The sequence below is a fragment of the Nuphar pumila genome, chromosome 15, assembly GCF_984573655.1.
Source record: "Nuphar pumila chromosome 15, dmNupPumi1.hap1.1, whole genome shotgun sequence".
In the NCBI taxonomy this organism is placed as follows: Eukaryota; Viridiplantae; Streptophyta; class Magnoliopsida; order Nymphaeales; family Nymphaeaceae; genus Nuphar; species Nuphar pumila.
Window position 1 is genome coordinate 90,046,016 of NC_143263.1, and position 24,666 is coordinate 90,070,681.

At 37.6% G+C, this 24,666-nt stretch overlaps 1 protein-coding gene across 4 annotated transcripts in view; it reads left to right on the top strand.

The window, feature by feature from the left end:
* LOC149815960 (chloride channel protein CLC-d-like) overlaps window positions 1-24,666 on the top strand; it is an 80,682-nt gene that overhangs the window by 33,908 nt on the left and 22,108 nt on the right. For all 4 annotated transcript variants that reach the window (XM_089988882.1, XM_089988879.1, XM_089988880.1 and 1 more), the window contains exons 6-13: window positions 2,166-2,240; window positions 8,301-8,389; window positions 9,092-9,232; window positions 9,333-9,403; window positions 9,501-9,580; window positions 9,694-9,843; window positions 24,313-24,372; window positions 24,493-24,567. In XM_089988882.1, coding sequence (XP_089845008.1) covers window positions 2,166-2,240; window positions 8,301-8,389; window positions 9,092-9,232; window positions 9,333-9,403; window positions 9,501-9,580; window positions 9,694-9,843; window positions 24,313-24,372; window positions 24,493-24,567 — 741 coding nt within the window. The remainder of the gene's footprint in view (window positions 1-2,165; window positions 2,241-8,300; window positions 8,390-9,091; window positions 9,233-9,332; window positions 9,404-9,500; window positions 9,581-9,693; window positions 9,844-24,312; window positions 24,373-24,492; window positions 24,568-24,666) is intronic.

The window sequence follows — 24,666 nt, forward strand, 5'->3', positions numbered from 1 at the left end:
TACAAATAAGGCTGAAATAAAAGTTTTCATCTGATTTCTAATTCTGACATCGGAGACAAAATGAGATATGGGATATAAGGTACATTGTCGTGTCCCCTTTCGTAGAGCGATAGGCCTGTTATCATCATCATGAAGATCACTATTGTCAGTAGTACTTACCTGAGAAGAAGAAGAGGATGAAGGCACTTGCGGAGGTGGAGCTCTACGCACATATACCAATGTAGGATTATTAAATCGTGAAGAGGATGAAGTTTGGTTCGGTAATGAGGACACAAATTCTAAAGGAAAATGAGGTATAGGTAATGGAAAAGACTCAGCTGGATCAACCTGCAGCGGGGAACTGGTACTAGAGTAATATGGAGTGGATTCCAAGAAAGATACATCCGCACTGACATACTCTCGGCGAGAAATAGGATTATAACATCGATATCCCTTTTGATTTTTTGGATAACCTATAAATATGCATTTTGTAGCTTGAACAGCTAATTTATCACGGTCAGGGCCAAGTTTGTGTACAAAACAAACACATCCAAATATTTTTGGTGAGAAAGAGAAGAGTGGGGCATTAGGTTTTAGGATATGTAATGGAATTTGATCACCCACAGAAGATGAAGGCATGAAATTTGATCATGAAATGATTGTTGTTATATTCCTTTGAATTTATGCATGAATTTGGTTTATACTCTTTCCCTTCTGTTTGGATTTTTAGAGGAATTTGTACAAAGAACTCTGGTTCTTACCCTATATTTCAAAATATTTTTCAGGACTGGGAGCTCAGTGATGGTAGTGATTGCTACATGGAGCCTGTGAGTTTTATGATGTTCTTGACAGAATGGCTCTCTGTTACAAACTACTTATTTGACATCCTTTATATTGGTTAATAAAATTGATTATTCTTTCGTTGATTCAATGCACTACCTCTTGTGGCTTGGTATTTATTAAATCTGTGAGACCCTGGATCCTTTGGTTTGGTTTTTGCAATTGTTTTTAAATAATTTTTTCCACTTTTCACGAGGATAAGTTGGGGTCGTTACACAAAGGCTATATAGAAGGGCATTGTTGTCTTTATCAACGGCTATATATCTAGCCATTGGGATCACTCCCAATGGCCCTGTGGGTCCCTTTTTGTGTATATATAGGGGATTAATCCCCTCTTGTAAGCATGCTTGTCTCAAGCACTTAGTAAATAAGAATCTATTTTTTATGTTCTCTCTCTTGCCGACTAGTGGGTTTTGTGTTTGTGTTTGTATCTTGACCCATAAGTGGTCTTTGGTGGTGTATACTTTTGTGTTTGTAAAGCTCATAAGTGGCATCCTATAGTCATTTCTTGTATTTCATGACAGATCCATCAACTAGACTTTGTTGACCTACTCATTATTTGGCTGGTAGTCTCAAGTTTTCTTCTTAAATCCTATTCCTCGTTCTTCCTAGAATTTCTTTTGCACAATGAAGAAAAGAGTAATTCTGGATAAATTTTTGCCTAAAGCCAGAGTGGATCTTTTCATATCCTACTGGACTAGTTGATTCATTTACTCATGCATTATATCTGAATAGCTGAAAAGATCATTATCCTTATTGCTTGATTAGATATAGAAAGTAATGTACCCATTAACATCACCTTTGGGCTGCAGACAGTCATAGGTTGCTTTTGCAATCCTTTGTGTTGTTCATCATTAACTTAATAAAAAACAACCTTTCTGATGTTTCATCATTAACTTATTTATTTTCAGGCCTCTTGATGTTCATATTTATTAGTTTTGTCTTTGTGGAAGACACCTTTTTGATGATTCAAAGCATGTTTACTTGGAAAAATGTGGAGTTGATGTAATGGTGCTCCTCCTAAGTTATGATCCTCTGAACGTATGACCTTTGTCCCTATGATGATTAATTATGGATATTAGTGACTTTTGTCTACTTTTGCATAGTCAAAGGCATGCAACCCAAATAAGCTACAGAAACTGGTGCACATTCTTTTCTTTATTTTCCTTTTGGTGTGTAAATTGCTGATTTTTGTTGCTTGTCTGCTGGTGGTTATTAATCTGTTCTTGGTGTTGATATTCTCTCTGGTTCTGTTCTATAGTATTCATCATGTCCTCTTTGGTTATCTTAGTCAAATTTCTTATCTTATCGTCTTAATGATATGCTTCTCCTGTGTTTGTATTCAGGGTGGGTCAACAAAGTACCATATACGCTCAAGATGGCTGCATGTGTTTCAGAGTGACCGTGATCGCCGTGATCTTGTGAGTATTATGGTCTCTTGCTGATTATGAATTTACACGAGAACAAACACTATACAGTACTGTTATAAACTTTTCATTTGAAGAAAAGATGTATATTATGATGTCGCTGTTGGAATTTTGTAGAACTCTGAGAAGATTTTGAGCACTAAGGTTTAGTTTCTGATTTTAAAAATTGTTTCCATGGAATTTGAATTATAGTTTGTGTATATCTGAAATATGGAATCCATATTCCAAAGCAAAAAAAGGATAGGGAATTTGTAGATACTAGATAAGATGATCTTTCTTCATTAATTGTTTAGGCTATGAGTCTATGTCACATGGGTGCGGGTGGACACGGGTGCGGCGCAATACCAAAAAATTTGGACACGGGGACTCGGCTATATATATATATATTAAGAAATATATATTATAAATATATATATTTTAAATATATATAATTATATATATAACAATAAATTAACACATAAAGATTGTAAATTTTAAAGCAAAAATAAAAAAACAATTCTTAACAACACAAACTTACCAAAATATAACACATAAAGAAGCTTGTGAGTGTGATAAACAACAAAACTTATCATAAATCTGCCTCATCGTCTGAATTAGAGGGAAGAACAGGATCGAGGTAGTCCATGTTGAGAGTATGTAAATTATGTTCTCCCTCCAAGTCAAAATCTTCTGGATTTACATCCCAATTCTTTGATGGTCCACAACTGCATCAAAAAATGACTATATTAGTATCTAACTTAAAACTTTGAATGCAAATATTTAAATACAAACTTTGAATACAAAAAAAAAAATACCTATACTCTTCTTTGGTGCGGCGAGAAATTAATCGTAGATTTGAGTGAACATAAACCAAATCCTCTGCTCTTTTACTAGTGAGTTTGTTTCTTTTAATGTTGTGAATTTGAGCATATGTACTCCAATTTCTTTCACAACAAGATGATGTAGCAGGTTGGGATAACAACTTCATTGCAAAATGTTGCAGATTTGGTGTCTCTGATCCATATGTTGCCCACCAATTAAGGGGATCTTCCTCGTCCCTTGCCACAAGTGCTGCTAAAGAATCAAATCTCCCAGTAGAAAACTTGCCAAACTCACTATTTATAACCTTAAACATGTGAGGATCATTAAAAAGTCTTCCCAAATATATCATTTTATTTCTTGATATCTCAGGATCTTCATTTGGAGAAACACGACCAACACCTACTGTCAACCATTTTTTTGCGTAGTATTTTGGATTGAGAGAGTGTGCCATGCAATGCAAAGGTGTATTGCTTTTATCCCATCTTCTCACTAAAACTGAATGTACATGATTGTAAAATTCTGAATCATCAAGTGTAATATCTTTCTTCTCATGTTTAAAAATGATACTTTGAACTTTTTCAATCATATTGTCCCACATTTCATAAATTCTATGAAGCATGGGTACATCTCTGTCAACTTCTCTCAACATTTCCCAAATAGGCTCTGTAAATTCAATAAAATATGTAATTTTATCCCACCAAAAATCATCACAGATGCATTTTTTGATAGCTTGAGCCTTGACATCATCTTCAGTACGATAAAAATCCCAATCTTGATCAGCCACCGTCATCATCAATGCATTCTTGAGTTGCTTAATTCTTTTTATCATAACAATGAGAGAAGCAAAACGAGTTTCAGCAACTTTCAGTAACTTGAGATCAGAATGCCTATTAAATATAGAAAGGGCATGATGATGGTTTACAACAAAAATTCTAATATTTCGAACATCATGTTCTATTTCCTCAATCCATAAGCACATTTCATGTGCATGTGCATCATCTTTTGATGGATTGCATATACTCTTAAGTGCCAAATTTAAACTGTGTGCTGCACAAGGAGTCCAAAAAATATGTGAATATGTATCTTCACTTGCAAAATTCATTCCTGCACGACTGCAAACTGGAGCATTGTCAGTAATGATTTGCACCACACTTTCTTCACCCACTTCTTTTATCACTTCGACAAATAATCTCTTTAAATATTCAACATCTTTATACTCTCCAGATGCATCAACAGTCTTAAAAAAGATTGGTCCATTAAGTGAGTAAGCAATGAAGTTTATCAGTGGTCGCCTTTGTATATCAGTCCACCCATCAGAAACAATCGACACTCCATGTCGTTTCCATGCAAATTTTTGAGTCTCTAACAAGTCTTCAATTCTATTTTTTTCCTCTGCAAGAATGACTGTTCTTAGTTTTTCTGAACTAGGAGGCACATGACCACTCAAATTGCAATTAGCCAAAGATGTAATCATATCTTTCCAGTATGGACTTCTAGCTACATTAAAAGGAATTGAGCTTGAGTAAAAGAATCGACCAATCTTTTTATCAATTTTTGCCCTTGCCATGTTTTTGAATGATGCTTGTATTGTTTTATTGCTTTCCATCTTTCTTTTCTTTAAAAGCTCTTCTTGTATATCACTAGCAGTAGAAAAAGACAAATTAATCGAATCGCTTCTCATCTCTGCAATTTTCTTCTTTTCAGCTTCCTCTTGTTCTTTTTTTAATGGCTTTAACATGTCTTTGTCAACCCCAGAACATGCCCTAATTCCTTGACCACGAATATGCAAAAGATGTGCTTTCACACGCGTATAAGAACCTGTGAAAACAGTCTTACATAGATTACAATGAAACTGCACATTCCCACCACCACCACTACTAGCTTTTACCCCTTTTGTCACAAGCCTCCAAAGTGGTTGAGAAATTTCTAATTCAGGGTTAGAACTTGAACCAAATGTATTGACACTACCGCTAGAACTCGCCATTATATCTGAAAAGTGAAAACTGAAAAGAAAATAAGTAAATAAAATAAAGTTAATAAACACTTCAAAATAATAGTAATAGGAGCTACCCCCTATCTAACACAAAAAAGGAGGGGCAGGGCAAGCCCCTGCTGAACCTTATCCGTGCCAGGGGCTTCGCCCTTGCCAAAAAGCCAAAGGCAGCAGGGGAAACGAGGAGGGGCCGAGCCCCTCCTCGTTTTCCTTTTGTTCGGCAGGGGTAAGGAGTGGGGGAAGGAGGGGGCTCGGCTGACAGGTTGAGCCTTGCCACGCCGGACAGAAGGGAAACGAGGGGCCAAGCCCCTCTTCTGTGAATCGAAGGAGGGCCCCACCCATCCCCCCTCCCTGCACCCTCTGCTCGCAGAAGAGGGGCTGAGCCCCTCCCTTTGCCTTCGATTCACAGAAGAGGGGCTTGGCCCCTCGTTTCCCTTCTGTCCGGCGTGGCAAGGCTTAGCCTGTCAGCCGAGCCCCCTCCTTCCCCCACTCCTTACCCCTGCCGAACAAAAGGAAAACGAGGAGGGGCTCGGCCCCTCCTCGTTTCCCTTGTTGTTCGGCGTGGCAAGGCTCGGCCTGTCAGCCGAGCCCCCTCCTTCCCCCACTCCTACTTCTTACCCCTGCAATAAAAGGGAAATGAGGAGGGGCTGAGCCCCTCCTCTATGAATCAAACGTACAGGGAGAGGTCGAGCCACTCTTCTGCGAGCAGAGGGTGCAGGGAGGGGGGGCGAGCCCCTCTTCTGCGAGCAGAGGGTACGGGGGGAGGGGCTTGCCTGACATAAGCAAAACGAGGAGGGGCCAAGCCCCTCCTCTGTGAATAGGAGGCACAGAGAGGGGCCGAGCCCCTCTTCTGCGAGCAGAGGGTGCAGGGGAGGCTGCGAGCAGAGGGAGGGTTGATCGACATACCTGTTGACGGAGGGGGAGACGGTGGCTGCCTGTGCGTACCGTCGCCGGAGTCTGGATCGCCGGCGTGGGTGTAGGAGAAAGCTGCAGGGGCTGAATGGGAGAAGCAAAATCAAGAGGGTAAGCCCCTCCCCCTGTCGATAAACCCCTTTTAGGGTTCGGCTGCAAAAGAAAATTGGATCTGGGTCGGGACCCGACCCGACCCAGATCCAAAATGTAATTTAAAAGTCGAAATGGACATTTTTTGACTCGGTCAAAGTTGACCGAGTCCAAAATGTGGACGGACTCGGCCTGGACTCGTTGACCGAGTCCGACTCGGCGTTGACCGAGTTCGGGCCGAGTTCGATAAGCCGCACCCGAGTCCGCACCCGTGTCTGGGCGTGTCGACTCGGGTGCGGCACCTCCTTAGCCAAGTCCGTGTGACATAGCTATGAGTCAAATTCTCAATTCACATTCTGTTGAATCAACTTTCATTTTTGGACCAAACATGGAACATATTTATTCCTCTTAGGAACCTACATTAATTTTTCTTCAAAATTTTGAATTTGATTTTCTAGTTGCACAATTATTTATTAGTGTGTTCCTCTCAAAACATTATTTATTAGTGTATATTATCTGGATATGCAAATAGCCTATCCAATTGCATGCACATAAGCTAGATGATGCTTTTTTCATGCCTTTCTGTTCTTTCTTATGTTATCTGTGGAGTTGTATAATTGTTAGATTGGTTTTACTATTCTTAATGGTATATGAGTATGTATTGTACACACTATATATTCTTGAGATGATGTAATCACTCAGTTTTGATGGTTGAATTATGGCCAATGTTAAACATGCTGTATGCTAGATTAGATTCATTTGTTCTTAAAATTTTTTATGGCACTCTTAGTTTTATGTCAATAAGTAATATTTTACTTCATCTTTTGTAATTAAGAATTTGCTCAGAATTCTGATTGCATTCTTTTTTAGTTATAATTAAGGCGAGCATGAATATGAAAGTAGGTTCTGTAGCTTGTTCTTAAAGTCTATCCTTCATAAAAACACTATTATCGCGTGGCATTAAGTAAATCAATTTCTTGGTCATCTCATCTTTGGAAAAAGCTAGGGGGAGCTTCTTCAGCTGTCTCAACTTGGAAAACACCAGATAAAATAATAATATTTGATTTGATCTCTGCTCATACAAATTGAGTATCTTAGTTAATTTTTAGTTTATCAATTTGCTTGCATGGAAGAGTAGAGTAATTTTGCTCGCCATGCATCTATCAAGTCCAGGGTGCCATACCCTCTATTTGACTTTAAATGCACTACCCATAATTCTATGCTTATCATGACTTGCACACATCAACTGGTGCTGCTTCAGGGACCCCTATGGTGAAGGAAATTGTTTGATGGCTTCAGCATGAGCGATCGTACATGCAAAATGTTCATTAGAATGCCTATGGAAGATTTTGCATGCATATTTGTGTATTACCTGTTAATTGTGTCATGTGAAAAGTTGTATGGTTTACTATTTATTTTGCAAATATGTTGCTCAAGATGGCTAGGTGCAGCATAAAATGTGTATTCCATTTCTAAGTGTTCAAGCTCCTTATGTGACATGGAAAAAAATTGAGTAAACTCACTGGCCTAGATTAGGTAGCTTCATCCAACTCAACTACCATTAGAGCCTGGAGCTGTTTAGATGTGTTTTCACCAATTTCAATTATTTTTTCGTCATTTTATAGACTTTACTAGGCACATATTACTCAACTCATTGACTCAAGTCACAATACCCAACTTGAGCTTAGAGATCTTGGGGCCGTATAGCTGTAGTACGGTTTTTACCTTGTGATGTAATTGACTGGGTCTGGGAGCTTGTGATTCAGCGTGAACAGTTCACAACATTATTACAGATGCTATAGATTCATCTTATGCCTTTGATGTTAGTTGTTTTAGCATCTATTTTACATAGGACTAAAGAAGCATCATCTGTTGCTCCATTTTGTTTTCTCTTGACCTTGTCTGGTTGCTTCGTGACATCATCTATTGATGGGAAATTAAAATTCTGCAGACATTGTTGGGTCATTGTAAATTGTAGCATGCTGCTGCTATTTTTTCTTTGTTATGTTGCTGCCTCAGTAGGCTTACTAAAAATTGAGAAGTATTATTACCACCTTATCTTTGACAAACCATAAATTCTTTCCAACATCTTATTCCTTTAAGATTATTTATTCTGGATCTAGTTGAATAGCATGTATTCTTTTCCCCTTATAAGGTAGACATGCTACTTAAAGGGGTCTTTTCTACTGAACTATGTCACAAGTATTTTGCCTTTTTAATTAAATGTGCTTTTCTATAATTGGGTTTATGTTTGAAAGGTAACTTGTGGCTGTGCCGCTGGAGTTGCTGCTGCTTTTAGAGCTCCTGTTGGTGGTGTACTTTTTGCACTTGAGGAGGTTACATCTTGGTAAGGGTTATTGCAGATTCATTATTGTAACCACTGTAGCAATTAGGTGCTAAAGAGGCTACATGATATGACAACAGAAAGGTAGGTCATCATAAGGACCAGCAATTGGATGCAAAAAGGGCTAGGCAATATACTAACATAAAAAGTAGATCTTTGTAAGGAGCACACATCACATTGCAGAAAATACTACTAGAGTGAAAAAGGCCTAGACAATACAAGTAAATAGTAGAATAAAACTGGGACAAAGTTTGTATGCTAGTGAGAAAAAATATCAGGTCAACAGTAAAGGCTGAGCTAACAATCCATTAAGCGTCTCATGTTATGTTATTGACTTCAATGATATGATATAACCTCTATGTTGCTGATGTTGCTGTAAAAGGTAAGGGACAAACTTGATTAACTTTGATGATTAAGCGATGCCATTCTTTGGAGAAATATTGGAAATATTAGCATGGAACCAAACAAATGGTAAAGGCAGCCCATTAGACAGATAATAGAAAAGCTTCTATTACTTTTCAGTCATAGGTTCAGGGGCCTTATATGATGTTGCATAGACATTCTAAGAGAGTAACGAGTCATGGAAAATACATGGGGATGCATGATGCAATGGCTTGAACATAAAAGATTTGTGGTGGTTGTTTTAGCTTTTACTGGTTGGCATATGTTTGATCTAGTCTTGAAATAAGTTGTATTTTGTGGCAGGTGGAGGAGTCAACTCATGTGGCGGGTCTTCTTTACATCTGCTGTTGTGGCAGTTTTTGTTCGTTCTGCCATGGGTTGGTGCAGAAATGGTAATTGCGGCCATTTTGGCTCTGGTGGCTTCATTATATGGGATATATCCGGGTTAGTATCTACAAATTGGCAAACACAAGAATCATTCCTTGTCTTTGAGTTGGTTCTGTATTTGACTTTCTTAGTTTTAATAGTTATGTTCTTATGTTAGTGGTCAAGAGGATTACTCTTTTCAGGAATTATTGCCCATGGCTGTTATTGGTGTTATTGGGGGTCTTTTAGGTAAGTTTTTAATGAATCACATGTTTATTGTTGGATGCATCAAATTCTGTTTTCATCTTCTAAACTACTTGAATGCGTGTATCTGTGGTATTTCCAGGAGCCTTATTTAATCAACTAACACTTTATATAACTCGTTGGCGTCAAAGTTTTTTTCATAAGAAGGGGAACAAAATAAAGGTATAGTAATAGGCTTGTAGCCATTAGGACTTACTGAATGTAATTTTTCATTTGAATTGATCTGTCACTGTCAGCTATCTCCAGTTTTATGATTTTTTTTTCTGCTCTTGCAGATCATTGAAGTATGCTTGGTGTCTTTAATCACATCAATCCTCTCGTTTGGATTGCCACTCTTAAGAAAATGTAGTCCATGCCCAGAGTCAGAATCCAACTCTGGTATTGAGTGTCCTCGTCCACCAGGAACCTATGGAAATTATGTAAATGTGAGTTTTTGATTAGCTTTTTATGTTGGATGAATCTTGCGCCTTTTATAAATTTAATTCAGTTTGTGGTGTCTTTAATATGGAAACATTATATATTTTCTGGAAGATGGTGATATTTTATTTTAAATCAACACTGAACACTTAAACCGTCTCTTGAGTTTGGACTTTGGTTGATTCCCATCTTGCATGCTACTTAATCATACTGGTAAGCTATGCATGGTTGCATATTATTTATTTCTAACAGCTATTTGTCCCATGTAAATGAAAGATGCAGGGAATATCTATGGTGTATATCTTAAAAACATGATATCTAGTTGAGCCATTCAGACTAATGTGCTATAAAGGTTCAAACCAAGGTTGCCTGACTAGGAAGCAGAAGCCGGAAACGATATGGAACCATAAGCGAGAAGCGATGCATTTTAAAATGTATAGGAAGCGGGAAGCGAGAAATAAAAAAAAACAATATAAGAATTGAATGAGAATCAAAATGGAATGCAAATAAAAACTAAAATAAAAGTGACTTCTTAAATTTCATGATTTTTCAGTATAAGAATTAAATTTTTTACAAAATCTAAAAAATATGACTGCCAATTTAGAGAAAGCACATAAAAGTGAGTGTGAAGTGTGAGAGGAAACACATAAAAAACAGCAAAAGTAGAGTGATAAAACATATAAGAGGAACAAATGAAGCATGTGGAAAGAATAGGAGAACTGTGGGAGAATCGAGATTCTCATCAAGTTTCGGAAGCGAGGAGTATCGCGCTTCCGAAGCGAGCTTTTGGGAAGCGGGCTTCCCACCTATCTAAGAAGTTTCCGGTAACTCTGGTTCAAACACTGTTTGTAGATTGTACATTATTGCTTCAGGTAGAAGTTTCAAATCTAGCATAATTAGGAAAGCTAATAGGTCAGAGTTCTGTCTGTGGTCCAAACTGGTATTCATGCTTTAGGAACCAGGTAGCAGATATCTGAATTTATGAGGGATTCATAACCCACATTGTCCGGTATTATTTGCTGTGGGTTGGAATTGATTATACATGTATAACTTGATCCAGTTCAGATTTTAGTCTAACCCAACCTGTTTTACATTTTCCATATGAAAGTCAATATAGTTATCCATTTTTACCAAATCCAATATAATACTCAGCTCAGATCCAGATCTTGGATTCCATTATGATTTTTATCTGGATCAGGGAATGAACCTGCTTTATAAAAATTTGATAGTTTCAGGTCAAGCATGACCCAACCATCTCTGACCCATTTGCATCCCTATGCATAATGTTCTTGTTTCAATTGACATAGATTTCCGTGTGTGTCTAGTCCTACTTTAAACTGCTGAAGGATTTAACTACTTGATTTTATGTTGTTGCCTGTAGGATGCACAGTTTTGCTTGATACTCAGTTTCTTGTATTCACTTTGGTTAACAAACTGTGTCAGGTAGTTGAGTAGTTATTGCATCTGAAAGCCAGCTTAAATGCCTAGTTTCTTATTTCCTTTCTGTTCCATTGTTTTTCACTCATGTTGAAGCTTTGTTTTCTGTGCTCTTCTCTAGATGCAGTTATGTGTGTGTGTGTGTGTGCAATGTTGTAATTACTGTATCGTAACCCATATCGCATGAGCCTGCAATACGGGTGTATCGTACCGTTGGGTCATCATGTCCTGTCATTGCTAAATCTAATTATCAATTTATCACAAATATTATAATTAAAACTTAAAATAAAATATCACTGCATACCAAAGTCAAAAGGTTTACAACTTTACAAATAAAGATCTAATGATTATATATATATAAATATATATATATATATATATATATATATATATATATATATATATATATATATATATATATATATATATCAACTCAATGATTTTCTTCGTTTACTGCCCCATACGCATTCCTTAGCTTTTGATGTTGATGATTCATCTTTTGAATCAGGAACAACTGCTGACCATTTTTTTCATTGAATGATTCATGTACTCGTGTCTTTTGTTTATCATCTTCTATGAGACTTGTAAGAAGTTCGATATGAATATCAAAGGGAATACACAGAGTATATAACCGTACAATGTAGTTGCGATGCTCTATGATATGACATTTAAATCTATACAATCAACTATGCATTACAAAACCACAAATGTTACACTTTACTGTCATTTTCAAAGGTGTCCTTACATCCACAGGATTTGCAATATTTCCACGCTGGATCATTTGAGCCACAACCACCATCCATCAGCCTTTAGGGTACAATTTTGATATTTAAGAATACAAAAAATATGTGATTTAAGATGAGAAAAGGAAAAAAACTAAAATTAACATCACATTTATGATTTAAAAAATGTTAAATGCAAAAAAAAGAAGAAATAAATTAAAACATCAAAAGAAATGAGCTTACTGAAAAGATTATCACGACTGGGTCTGGATCTCAGACCCAATATGTTTAGATGTATTTAAAACACATGCTTATTAATTGCATGTTGTAAATTCCATACTTTGCGTAATGGGTGTTTTTGTACCCTAATAAAAGTGTACGTGTGTATATCTAATAGAGAATACAACAAATCCAAATTGAGTGGGTTTTCTGTCCCATCGATATCTCTCTCCCTCTGTGCTTCTCTTTCTCTTGTGTTGAAGGTGGGATACCATTTCTAACATGGTATCAGAGCAACAAATCCCTTGAAGATTGTGTCCAGCCTCCTTGCTATTCTCTAAAGGTATTTTTCTCTTGATTCTCATCGTCTCTTCCTTTCTTCCCAATCCAATGATTTCTTCTTATCTTGTTTGTTTCTTCTTTCTCTATTCCTTTCTTCATACAACATATTCTTTTATGATTTCACCCATAAAATATTCTTTTCGTTTCTAACCCCACAAATCTGAATTCATGTTTGCGTGATTCGAAGTTTGAAATCACGTCAAACCCGTCCCTTATCTTTTCTCATAATTAACGTCAGAACTGAATCTGACCTATCTACTTCTGTAGGTTCGCTGTACTTCCTTCATTGATTAATATCATTTTGTCTACCTCTCAACTTTGGAATTTTCTTTTTTAGAAAGAAAATACGATTAGATAAAACACGTTATTTTCATATTAATGTGCATTCTTACTGATTGATCCATATTTCCTTTAGAGCAGCTTCTTTTCTTTCTCACTGTATATTCTGTTTTCTGTCTCGGGTCTGCAGGTTAAAAAAAACAGTAGCCGAGTTCTGAGTTTACTTTGTTTGCTCTAAAAGTGATTTCTCTTTCCGGTCTCTTAATCCTTCTTGTTTTTCACCCATTGACTATGGACTCATTCCCTTCGCACTTTGGCCTATCTTCCAACTTTCTCAGTCAGCTTGTGTTTGAAAAACTGAACAATTCCAACTTTTTAACCTGGAAGAGACAAATCATCCCATTCATAAGGAGTCAGGATCTTTCTGGACATCTGGATGACTTTGTTTCTGTTCCTCCAGAGTTCTTATCACAAGAAGGCAAGAATGGAGAGGGTGAAACTTCAATTACATTTGTTAGAAATCCAGAGTATGTATCCTGGATGAAGCGAGAGATCAGGCTTTGGTTGCCTACATCACTTCCACTCTGTCACTGGAGGTGCGTGTGGCAATCCCAGATGACTTCTCAGCTATGCAGTTATGGCATCGTCTTGTTCAGATATATTCTCAAGTTTCTCAGGCTAGAATTTTATTTTTAAAGAGTTTCAAATGCTGAGGAAGGACTCCATGACAGTCATTGAGTACTTAAACAAAATGAAGACTATCACAGATCAGTTGGCCATCGTGGGTTGTGTGGTCAATGACAAAGATATGGTGCAACAGACTTTGAGCGGGCTGGGACCCGATTATCACATGATGGTTACTTCTTTGTTGTGTTTGCCAGACTTACCTACTTTTGAAGACTTTCGTGCTAAGCTCTTACAATATGAGATGACCTTGAAGGGATTCTCCGAAGGTATTCACAATCCCATTGGAGCACATGAGGTCCTTGCCACAGGTGTTACTTATGGTCGAGGACGTGGCAGGTGTGAATCTTGGGAAAGGGGAGGTCAAGAGAAGAATGGACAAGGAGCCCATGGAATTTTACCTACTCCCAGTATGTCTCCTAATCTGCAAAGGCAAAGGACGATACCTACCTGCTTTCTCTGCAACAAAAAGGGGCACATCAAAGCAAATTGTTGGTATAACCCGCAAAATCGAGGGAAACAATTGGAGACAAGAAAGGAACTAGATACATTGAAGAATACTGGGGAAGTCAAGGAGTTGTTGTTATCTGCCTTGGTTGAATTGAACACCAAACAGAATGATCACGGTACTTGGTATGTTGATTCTGGTGCAACCGCCCATGTTACTGGTGATGCTGGTAAGCTCCTAAATCTTGCTCCTTATGTTGGTAGAAATAGTAATGTCACTGGAGATGCAATATCTACGAATTTTAAGGTTTTGGGTTCGGGATCCGTTACCCGGATCCAAAAGGATATATAATAAAAGTTTTGGGTAATTTGGGTTTGGGCCCACATTGGAGCCAAATGGACCCAGCCAGTGGATCCTACAGTTCTATGCCGACCCAGATCCACTTGGATCCCTCATTTTAGGTTGACCCGGATCCATATTTTTAAACATACGGATCCAGATCACTCGGATCCAGGGTCGCGGGTCTCGGAGCCGGACCCGACCGTAACCGTAAAACCAAGATTTTTTAAAAGAATCGTGCCTAGGGCACAATTCTTGCTGGGGGTTGTAACAACCCGAGGGTTATCCCCTCCTCCCTTTTCGGAAGGGGGAGGGGGGTCACCTCTCGTTAAATGGGGGACAGGGTCTCTCTCTTTTCCTCCCGCTGCCTCATCTCTCACGCTCTTCCTGGTCGACGACTCCGACCACCTGTTGCCGCCGTCGCCAGCAACCAGGGCCGTCGGCGACATCCTTCTCACAGCAGCGACAACCACTTCCTCCTCTCGGCTTCACTCTCTCTGTTGCTCACATCCCTCTCTTTCGGTTTCACGCACGTCGACGGGAGCTTCGACCATCTGCTGCCGCCATCGCCTGCGACTAGAGTTGCCGACGACCTTCCTCTTGCAGCAGCAACCACCTCCTCCTCCAATCGCCGAAACAGGTAGGGTTTCTGTATGCTTTTCTTGAAGGTCTATCGTGGCTCGTGTGGGGTATGGGATGTCAGAACCCCAAATCAGTTAATCCACAGGGAGGGGGTGTCAGTGACAGAAATCTTAGGTTACTGGGCTGGGAATTGCCGACGAACCCCTAATCCCAAAACCCCAAATCATTGATTTGGGGGTTTCGGTATGTTTGTAATAAGGGGGTTTCTTGACTCTACGATTTTGGTTTGCTCGAAAATCCCAAATCATCCAATTTTGGAAACTCGACAGCTACGACACCCTAGTGTAGATTTTGGATTTTCCCTGTTAATGTTTATTCTCTGTTAAGAAAGTGAGTTGTGGAATGTCCGGTTGCCGTGAAACCCTAGTAGGTCGGTTGTTGAAAACCCTCAAAATAGTTTGTCTTGGGGATCTTGGCTGTCAAGAATGGGTGGTTCTATTACATGTTTAGATTTGAACCAATACTTTATGGTTCTGTTTTATCATACCTGAATGGACGTTACCTATTCTTTACTTTCCTCTCAAGTTTCTTGTGTTTCTAAAGCTTTCCTTTATATTGTTATTTCTTTTGCATTAGATAAACCACAAAATATACACGGATAATGAATGAAGATTTGGGCTTCATTCTCGTATATTTTTTATTGAGCGAACTTATTATGTTATAAGATGGCCTCCTAACATTTTGTTATTCCTCATTTAATTAAGTAGCAGTTCCTGATTCTCATTGATTATTTTGTTGGAAAATCCTGTTTCTGCGTTATTCGGTTATGAGTAGGTCGTCTGCTTACAGCCCCATATGAGAATTTGTAGTAACTATTAACCTTTGAGGACAACTCAATGCCAAATACACTGATGTATACATACAGAGTCAGTTCACCTGTGATTGGTTGCACTACCTTTCAACCTCAAAACAAAATGAGGGATTTTAGTTAATTATATACTTAACCATGGGAATACCTTTCTCTATCCCTGTAATTGCTTTATTAGAAAGCCTCTGTATCCCTTCGATGACTGCTTTGAAATTTTGAAACTGTCAACATTCATGAAGTATTCTAAGTTCAACTGAGAGTTATAAAAGTCCAAAATCATTTTGTTCTTTACCCATTAAAAAGGTTTAAGGCTTCTATCAATGCGAAATGACTGATTCTTCAAGGAGCCATTGTTTCTGCTTGACATTAAACTTTGTGTTCTTAAAGCAAATCAAAGATGGAGAACTGTTAGTATCAAGTCAACTGTTAAATGACCAATGGCTGATAAAGAGCCTAATAGCCATAAGAGTGTAGGAAGCAGAGTATCATTGATTTCAAATGTTCAAGGTTAGAACCTTGCTAAGTGATGTTTTTCCAAGTGGTAATGAGACTTGAATGGACACATGGTTATTAGGGTAGTGGCTATCATTTTGGACTTACCGCTGAAAATCATGATTTGTAGCTTTTTGAGAACATGTGTCTTGTTTGGAAATCAAAATGCCTTTTAAAATCGTCAACTGATGTATGAACGATCATATATGTACTTAATCAGAACTGTGTGGCAGCATGGTCTATCTGGCTGAGACAAAGACGAAATTTGTTTTATGTTGAGAAACTTTGGGTTTTGGCACGGGTCAGTGTCTAGGCATGTACATGACATACATAAGTTAATTCAATGTTAACAAATTTATGTTGATAACTCTATCTGTTATTATATACATAAATTTGAGTTTGTGAATATTTAATGGCACGTGTTAGCATGCTTTATAGTTTGTAACATGTGAAATATTTGATTTCTGTTAATATGTTATTACAACGTTTGTTGGTACAGGTGTATACATGATATGAATGTGTGCAACTCTTAAATTTTAATTTCTAGATCTGGGTTATGTTCATGTGTGTGGATGTTAACACATGTTATGAATGAAAAGTTTCGTGTGCCTACATTCATGGGACATGTTTAATTATCGTGCATTTATGATTTGGTTTCAAGTGCACGCGCATACATGAAATCGATGTATGTTTGACATGTACAATCTTGCATAAATGTTCTCATATACTTGTGAATCATGAATGAATGCATGTGTGTTAAGCGATTTCATGAAAGCTCTTGCACATGGATGGTGAACACTGTTAGAAAGTGACTTGAAATACCTTGGGTTCAATAATGAACCCATACTTATGCACGTAAAGTGCAAATATACCCATTAAAGGGAAACAACACATGCACATAATGTGCCAATACATAAAACCCATAAAAAGGGAAAAATATGACTTAAAGTCATAAGTTACATATCATTGAAGAATAATGGAGAAGGGGTGAAAACCCCATTACAATGGAGCATAAGCTCCCACAAGAATACCAAATACAAAGGGGAAATCCCCTATTTATAAGCATGAAAATGGACCACCTTGGGGGCTCCCAAAGGGGACGTTGGAGAGCCCCCAACGGTCACATTTGTGACCGTTGGGGGCTCCCAACGTCACTTTTGGGAGGCCCCCAATGTGGTACGAAATCCAAAAAAAAAAAAAAAAAAAAAATAAAACAAAAATTACAATGCATATTCCAATTGGAATATGCGTAAAATGCTAATTTACAAGAATACCCTTGAGGGTATTTTAGGAAGATAAAATATATATATATTTATATATATATAAATAGAGATATGTATACATATATATATATATATATGTATACATATCTTTATATATATAAATATATATATGTACATTTAAGGATCAACATATTTTAACAAACACATGCATATGATTGTGATAATTCATGCACATTGTTAAATTGGTTTGAATGGATGTGCATTTGGAGGCATGCCGACCTCATTGCATAAATTGCAAATTATGATTTTTGCATACGATGCATCGATGGTCTAAATGAATCATCATAGGCTTGGAGAGCCTTGAGCTTTGGTTCGCTCTTTCTTTAATTGTTTAAATGCATCGCAAAAATCATATTTTATTTTATTGTTCTATATTGCACTGTTCAATATGTTTCTACGGGCTGGAGTCTCGTGATGGTTCTAGCAGGGGTAGATGCGAGCTTTTGCCTTGTTTTTGCATGCTGAATTGCAAAACTCAATAATTGGCTTTTAATAAAAAATAATGAATAAGAACAATATAATATACGTTCTGGGATATCTCATCTGGAGTATGAGAATCTTAGAGAACCGGTCTTGGGAAAAACTCCGTGTGCTGTAATTCTGTCTCTTGAACCTGATATTGAGGTTTCTTGTCCTCGCCACAGTTTTAGGGAGAGTCTGTCACTTTACCTGGGGGTGGTGTGTTGGTCACAACTGTGAGTTTGTTTTGGTACCAAGGAAGTGACACTTGTGGGCGTGGGGTGTCCCTTGTGTCCCCGACATTAAATGTGGAGGTCTAATGTTCCGAAGGTAATTCGGTCGAGGGATAAGTTGGAACCCAGTAATAAAATACAAATTATGTGCTAAGCTACCCTGAGAACCTACTTGACCTCGGGGATTTTACCCGTTTGACGTATCCGCGGGCAACGGTAATTAAAAAGAAGAACTTAAATTGTATGCATTTAATAGGGCATACATATGGAAAAGGAAGACCTTAAGGAAAGATAATAAAGGATTCATGCATTGCACATAAATCGTGCATATTCATGCTATGCATTATAACATGCATATGTTATTTGTTCCTTTAATTGTTATATGTTTGGTGGGTGCATGATGTTTAATTTTTAATGCATGTTAAATGCCCTGTTCTACTTGATTTGTAATTCATGGTATTGATTGGTGTTCTTTTATGCCTAATAGATGTACCATGTGGTATGAATGCTTACCTGAATTATGAATTGTCATAATTGCTTTCCTCTGAATAATTATGTGATTCGTAATTGTGGTTGTGGGATATATAAATGTTGCTATTGATGTTACCTGCCAGTTAGCTTCTGATAAATTATTGACTGTCGTAGTATAGACCTTTGTTTATTTTTGGTACATACTGAACATCATACTTGACACCCATATCACATACTGGATTCATGATGTATCACATTAAAAGTTACAGATTTTCTACTTAGACAGTTATGGTCTAATTCCTATAAATTTTCTGGTGAAGAATTGGAGTTAGGAGTGGCTGCGAGATGAGGCTTCGATCGAGATTTTGGATTTACTGTTTCAAGGATAGTGTGAGAACTCTGATCTTAATTTTCATTGATATTAAAATGAAAAGAGTGTTTTGGTCTTGCTCCACCTGTTCGGGAATGCTTAGCCCTATGGTATGACTGTTTTCCGCTGTATTAAAAAAAAATTCCTCAAAAATTTGGGTTAAGATTTCAGGGCGTTACAGGAGATGTGTCTGATCACCATATTTCACACATTGGAAATTCTGTAATTCCTATGTCCAACTCTTCTCTTGCTCTTTCAAATGTCATTCATGCTCCTAATATACAACAACAACAACGCCTTCATCCCAAAACAATTGGGGTCGACGATATGAACAAAAAAAGAAAATCATTTTGGGTCTTCCACGTGAATCCTTCTCCTCCAATCATTTCTATCCAATGCCATGTCCTCGGTGAGTTTCAAAGCATTCATATCCTTTCCTGTCATCTCCATCCAAGTCTTCTTAGGCCTACCCGACCTCTTTTAACTAATATATTTTTCAATTTCTCCATTCATGCTTCTAATATCAAGAAAAATATTGTTTTAGTCTCTAAACTTGTCGATGACGTTAATGCTTCCGTCGAGTTTACCTCTTTTTTTGTTCATGTTAAGGACCTTCACACGAGGGAAACGTTTGCTGAAGGAAAACGGCAAAGGAATATGCACGTGCTTCAAGAGAATCCTTCCTCTCATGTTCAACCTGTTGGTTCCATCTTGAAGCTCACATCATCATCTTCAGCTTCTCCTGAGAGTATTTTTAATCTTTCTGAATGTATTGAGCCGAATCTTTGACATGGTCGTCTGGGTCATTGTAATAGTCGTTTTATTGATAAGCTTGTTTCAAGCAGTCTTATTCTCAAGTCAAGTTTGAATTTAAGTGTCGATAATAAAAAATGTTTCAGTTGTCTTCAGTGTAAGAGTCATGTTCTCCCATTTCATTCCATTAATAAAAGAGCTTCAAGACCATTTGAAATTATATGTTCTGATGTTCGGGGTCCTGCTCCAGTTCCTTCCATGTCTAGCACTAGATATTATCTCATTTTTGTTGATAGCTATTCTCGATATACATGGATCTTCTTCATGAAAAGTAAATCTGGAACCTTTAAATTGTTTCAAAATTTTCATACCTTGGTTCAAAATAAATTCTTTGAGAATATTACGTGTTTCCAATGTGATGGAGGGGGTGAGTTCTCTTCAAATGACTTTATTAATTTCCTCCAAACAAATGGAATAAGTAGGCAGGTGTCTTGCTCTCATACACCTCAATAGAATGGGATTGCTGAACGAAAGCTTCGCCATATTGTTGAAAGTGCAATGAGCATGATAGTAATCTTCCAGTTACCTTGTGGGCATAGGCCTTTCATACAACAGTCTATGTCATAAATCAATTGACCATGAATATCTTGGAAAACAAATCACCTCGTTTTTCTTTGCATGGTGTGCATCCAAATTATCACGATTTGCGTGTATTTGGGTGTGTATGTTATGTTCATGTTGACAGTTCAATGCGACACAAGTTTCAGGATAAAGCCTTACAGTGCAGATTTGTGAGATATGTTGATGATTACAAAGGATATAGATGCTACGATCCCGTGAGCAAACACATCAAGATATCTAGAAATGTTGTGTTTGATGAATCCAATTTTGGTCATAATGTAGACACTCCTCCTGAAATTGAAACTTACCACCCTTGCCTGAATTGAGATCTCTTTTCTAGTATTGACGGTGTTTGCTCTACATACTGTAATCAAAGAGATGAGGCAAACGTGTCTACTGCTGTGTAAAGAACTCAGGAAAGTGTGATCTCTGAATCATCATTGGCTCCCAAAAGGTATAAAGGCATTGTTTACTCTCGACGTGAGAAGGAGATCTTCCCCAACCCTAAACAGGAGCTGAATTTTCCTTCTGCTTCCATTCAATCACCTGTACACAGAAGGTCTACCCGGACTCGGCATCCTATTGATAGGTGGGTTAGTTATGAGAACTTCATAATGGATTTTCAAGTTTTCTTAACCGCCTTGGGCAAAGAAGATCAACCCACTACGTTTTATCAAGCAGTAAATTCTAAAAGATGGATTGAAGCTATGAACGAAGAAATGGAGGCTCTTCATGAGTGTGGCACTTGGGATATAGTTCCCAGACCACACATTCGAAATGTGGTTGGTTCAAAGTGGGTGTATAAGATAAAGTATAAGCCGGATGGTACTATCGAGCGATACAAGGCTCGACTGGTTGCCAAAGACTTCACACATGAGCCAGGACAAAACTATGATGAGACCTTTAGTCCTGTCGTGAAAATGGGTACTATCCGCATTATATTGTCATTGGCTATTGAGCACCAATGGACTCTTAGTCAATTGGTTGTAAAAAATGCTTTTCTCTATGGAACTCTGAAGGAGGAAGTATATATGGAGCAACCCACTGGGTATGCTGAAGGGAACTCCAAAGAATACGTGTGCAAATTAAAGAGAGATATATATGGTATGAAACAGACATCTCGATCTTGGTTTGATAGTTTCTCTCTTTAAGTACAAAAATATGGTTTTAGTCGGTCTCTTCTTGACCATTCCCTTTTCATATTCAAATGCAAAGATATAGTTACCCTGTTATTGATATATGTTGATGACATTATCATTACAGGTAACTCTAATGAACATATTGAACAGGTCAAAGAACTTTTGAACCATAGATTTAAGATGAAAGATCTTGGTAAACTGCGATACTTTCTTGGAGTAGAAGTTGATAGGACTCCTGAAGGTATGACACTTACTCAACATGAGTATACTATTGATGTTCTTAGCAAGGCAGGTATGACAGATTGCAAGCCTCTAAGCACACCCAGTGTACTTAATCAGAAACTAAGTTCCCAAGATGGAGATTTGTATGAGGACCCTACAGGATATCATAGGGTAGTCGAAAGGCTTCAGTATTTTACCTTCACTCGACCTGACATTGTCTATTCGGTCAATCAGGTATCTCAGTTCATGCATGAACCACATATTGGATATATGGAAGTTGTTAAACACATTCTTCGATATTTGAAGGGAACTATTGACGATGGTCTTCTGTATAGAAAGAGTATGCATGACCATCACATGCATGAACTTCTTACTTACACAGATGCAGATTGGGCAGGAGATCTAGATGAACGCAGATCAGTCTCAGGATATTGTGTTTTCATTGGCCTAAATCTTGTCTCCTGGAGCAGTAGAAAACAAAAGGCCATTGCTAGGTCGAGCACAAAAGCTGAATACAGATCAATGGCAGTTGCTACAGCCGAAGTGACATGGATCAGACACCTATTGGCAGAAGTAAGAGAATCAATTTCTAAAAGCATTCTCTTGTGTGACAATCAAAGTGCTATCAACATGTCATTCGATTCCATCTACCACAATCATGTCAAGCATATTGAAATTGATCAGCATTTTGTAAGACAGAAGGTCAAAGAGAAGGAAATTGAACCAGAATACGTTCGGACTGCTTTTCAAGTTGCTGACTTGTTTACAAAAGGACTTATCAAGGACAAATTTTGGATGTTAAAAGGCAAGTTGTTCATGGTTCAAAACCATGTACAACTTGAGGGAGGGTGAAAAGATTATCACGACTGGGTCTGGATCTTAGACCCAATCTGTTTTAGTTGTATTTAAACACATGCTCATTAATGGCATGTTGTAAATTCCATACTTTGTGTAAAGGGTGTTTTTGTACCCTAATAAAAGTGTATGTGTGTATATCTAATAGAGAATACAACAAACCCAAATTGAGTGGGTTTTCTGCAGCCATCAATCTCTCTCTCCCTCTGTTCTTCTCTTTCTCTTGTGTTGAAGGTGGGATACCATTTCTAACACTTATCCTTTGTTTTGATGCTTGAAACCCTCTTACAACTTCAATCTCACACAAAACAAACACTTAGGGCTTGATTTGGAGGGCTAGAACTTCAAAAAATATGTGTAGGATGGAAATGAGTGGATTTAGGGTAAATCGCACCACTATGACTCAATTTTGAGGGTTAGAAGCCAAAAAACGAGTATGTAGGATGAAAATTAAGGGTTTTAGTATAAAAGAGGGGCTTTGGGGTTTTGTGTTGTGTTAGAATCCAAAAAAGGGTTGGGTATGATGAAAATGAGTGATATTTGAGGCAAATCACACTTCTATAGCTTAGATCTAGCAAAAACCCCAATTTTTAGGGTGAATTTGATCTCAAAATAAGGTGGGTGGGCTTAAAAAAAGAGTTTGAGGGAGAGCATGAAAAAACAGGGTCAAAATGGCCCTAGGGGCTAAAAAATGGCTCCCATAAGTGTCCGGTCATCACTTTGTAATGAGATATTGCGGAAATATAAAGAGTGCATAATAAAAGAGACAATATCACAAGTCCACAAAGGGACAATACAAGCACAAGCCTTTAAGAATGCAACAATATAAAAAACTTCTTATTGAGAAGAGAGAAAGCTCTCAAGAATGAAAATACACAAGGGGTTCACCCCTATTTATACAAGAGGGAGAGGAGGAAAAAGGAGGGCCAAAAGGCCTCAAAAGAAGAGCCAAAAGGCCTCAAAAGAAGAGCCAAAAGGGGGCTCCCATGGAGTCGTTGGGAGCCCCCAACGGTCACATTTGTGACCGTTGGGGGCTCCAACGACTCTATGGTTGGAGCCCCTCTTTGGTTCTAAAAAAATACAAAAATAAAAGCTAAAAAATAAATAAAGAAATTTACATTTAAATAAAATAGTTGTTTTCTAAAACAACTATGTAAAATTACAAAAATACCCCTATCGTGTATATATATATATATATATATATATATATATATATATATATGAGGTACATTTTAACACACTTTTCCGGCACTGGAAAAGTAAAAAAAAGAAGCAAGCTTGACTTGTACGATATACATATATGATCAGTACGATAATCATACTGAATACTATTTGCTACTTAAATCGTATCGGTCTCCCCACCGACACTACGATATATCGTATCGTATCATACAATATGATACTGACAACTGTTTGTGTATTTATTTATTTATATGTATACATGCATGCACACACACACACACACACAAGTATGTATAAGAGTTGCTGCTGATCTTTAGTTCAAAAGTTGGTGTAAGATTGTTCAGTAGGGTACAACAGCTTTTTACTTAAAGTTGGTGTATTTATATTTATTTCCTCGAAAATAGAGTAATAATTGTGTAGTCTCTAGTTGATGCATTTGAGTTTCTTTTCTTACCTGTTTTTGTGTTCTCTGTGTAGTTTTACTGCCCCAAAGATAAGGAATACAATGACCTGGCGACAATTTTTTTCAATACTCAGGTTGTTATGCTACTGAATTTGTAACGTAGTGTCTACCCCCTTTTTGTCTAGAAGGCAATTATTGAGAAATTTACAAGGTTCTGTTGATTTTTATTCTTTTATTTATTATGTTCCTTGCAGGATGATGCTATTCGCAACCTATTCAGTGCGAAAACGTTTCATGAGTACAGTGCTAAAAGCCTTGTTACTTTTCTGGTATTGTTTCTACTCTGCTTTTGATATCAGTTAAAGAGAGTTCCTTTTTATGATTACCTCACCTTCTCTTAGTCTCTGGAAAGGTAACAACTTCCTTAA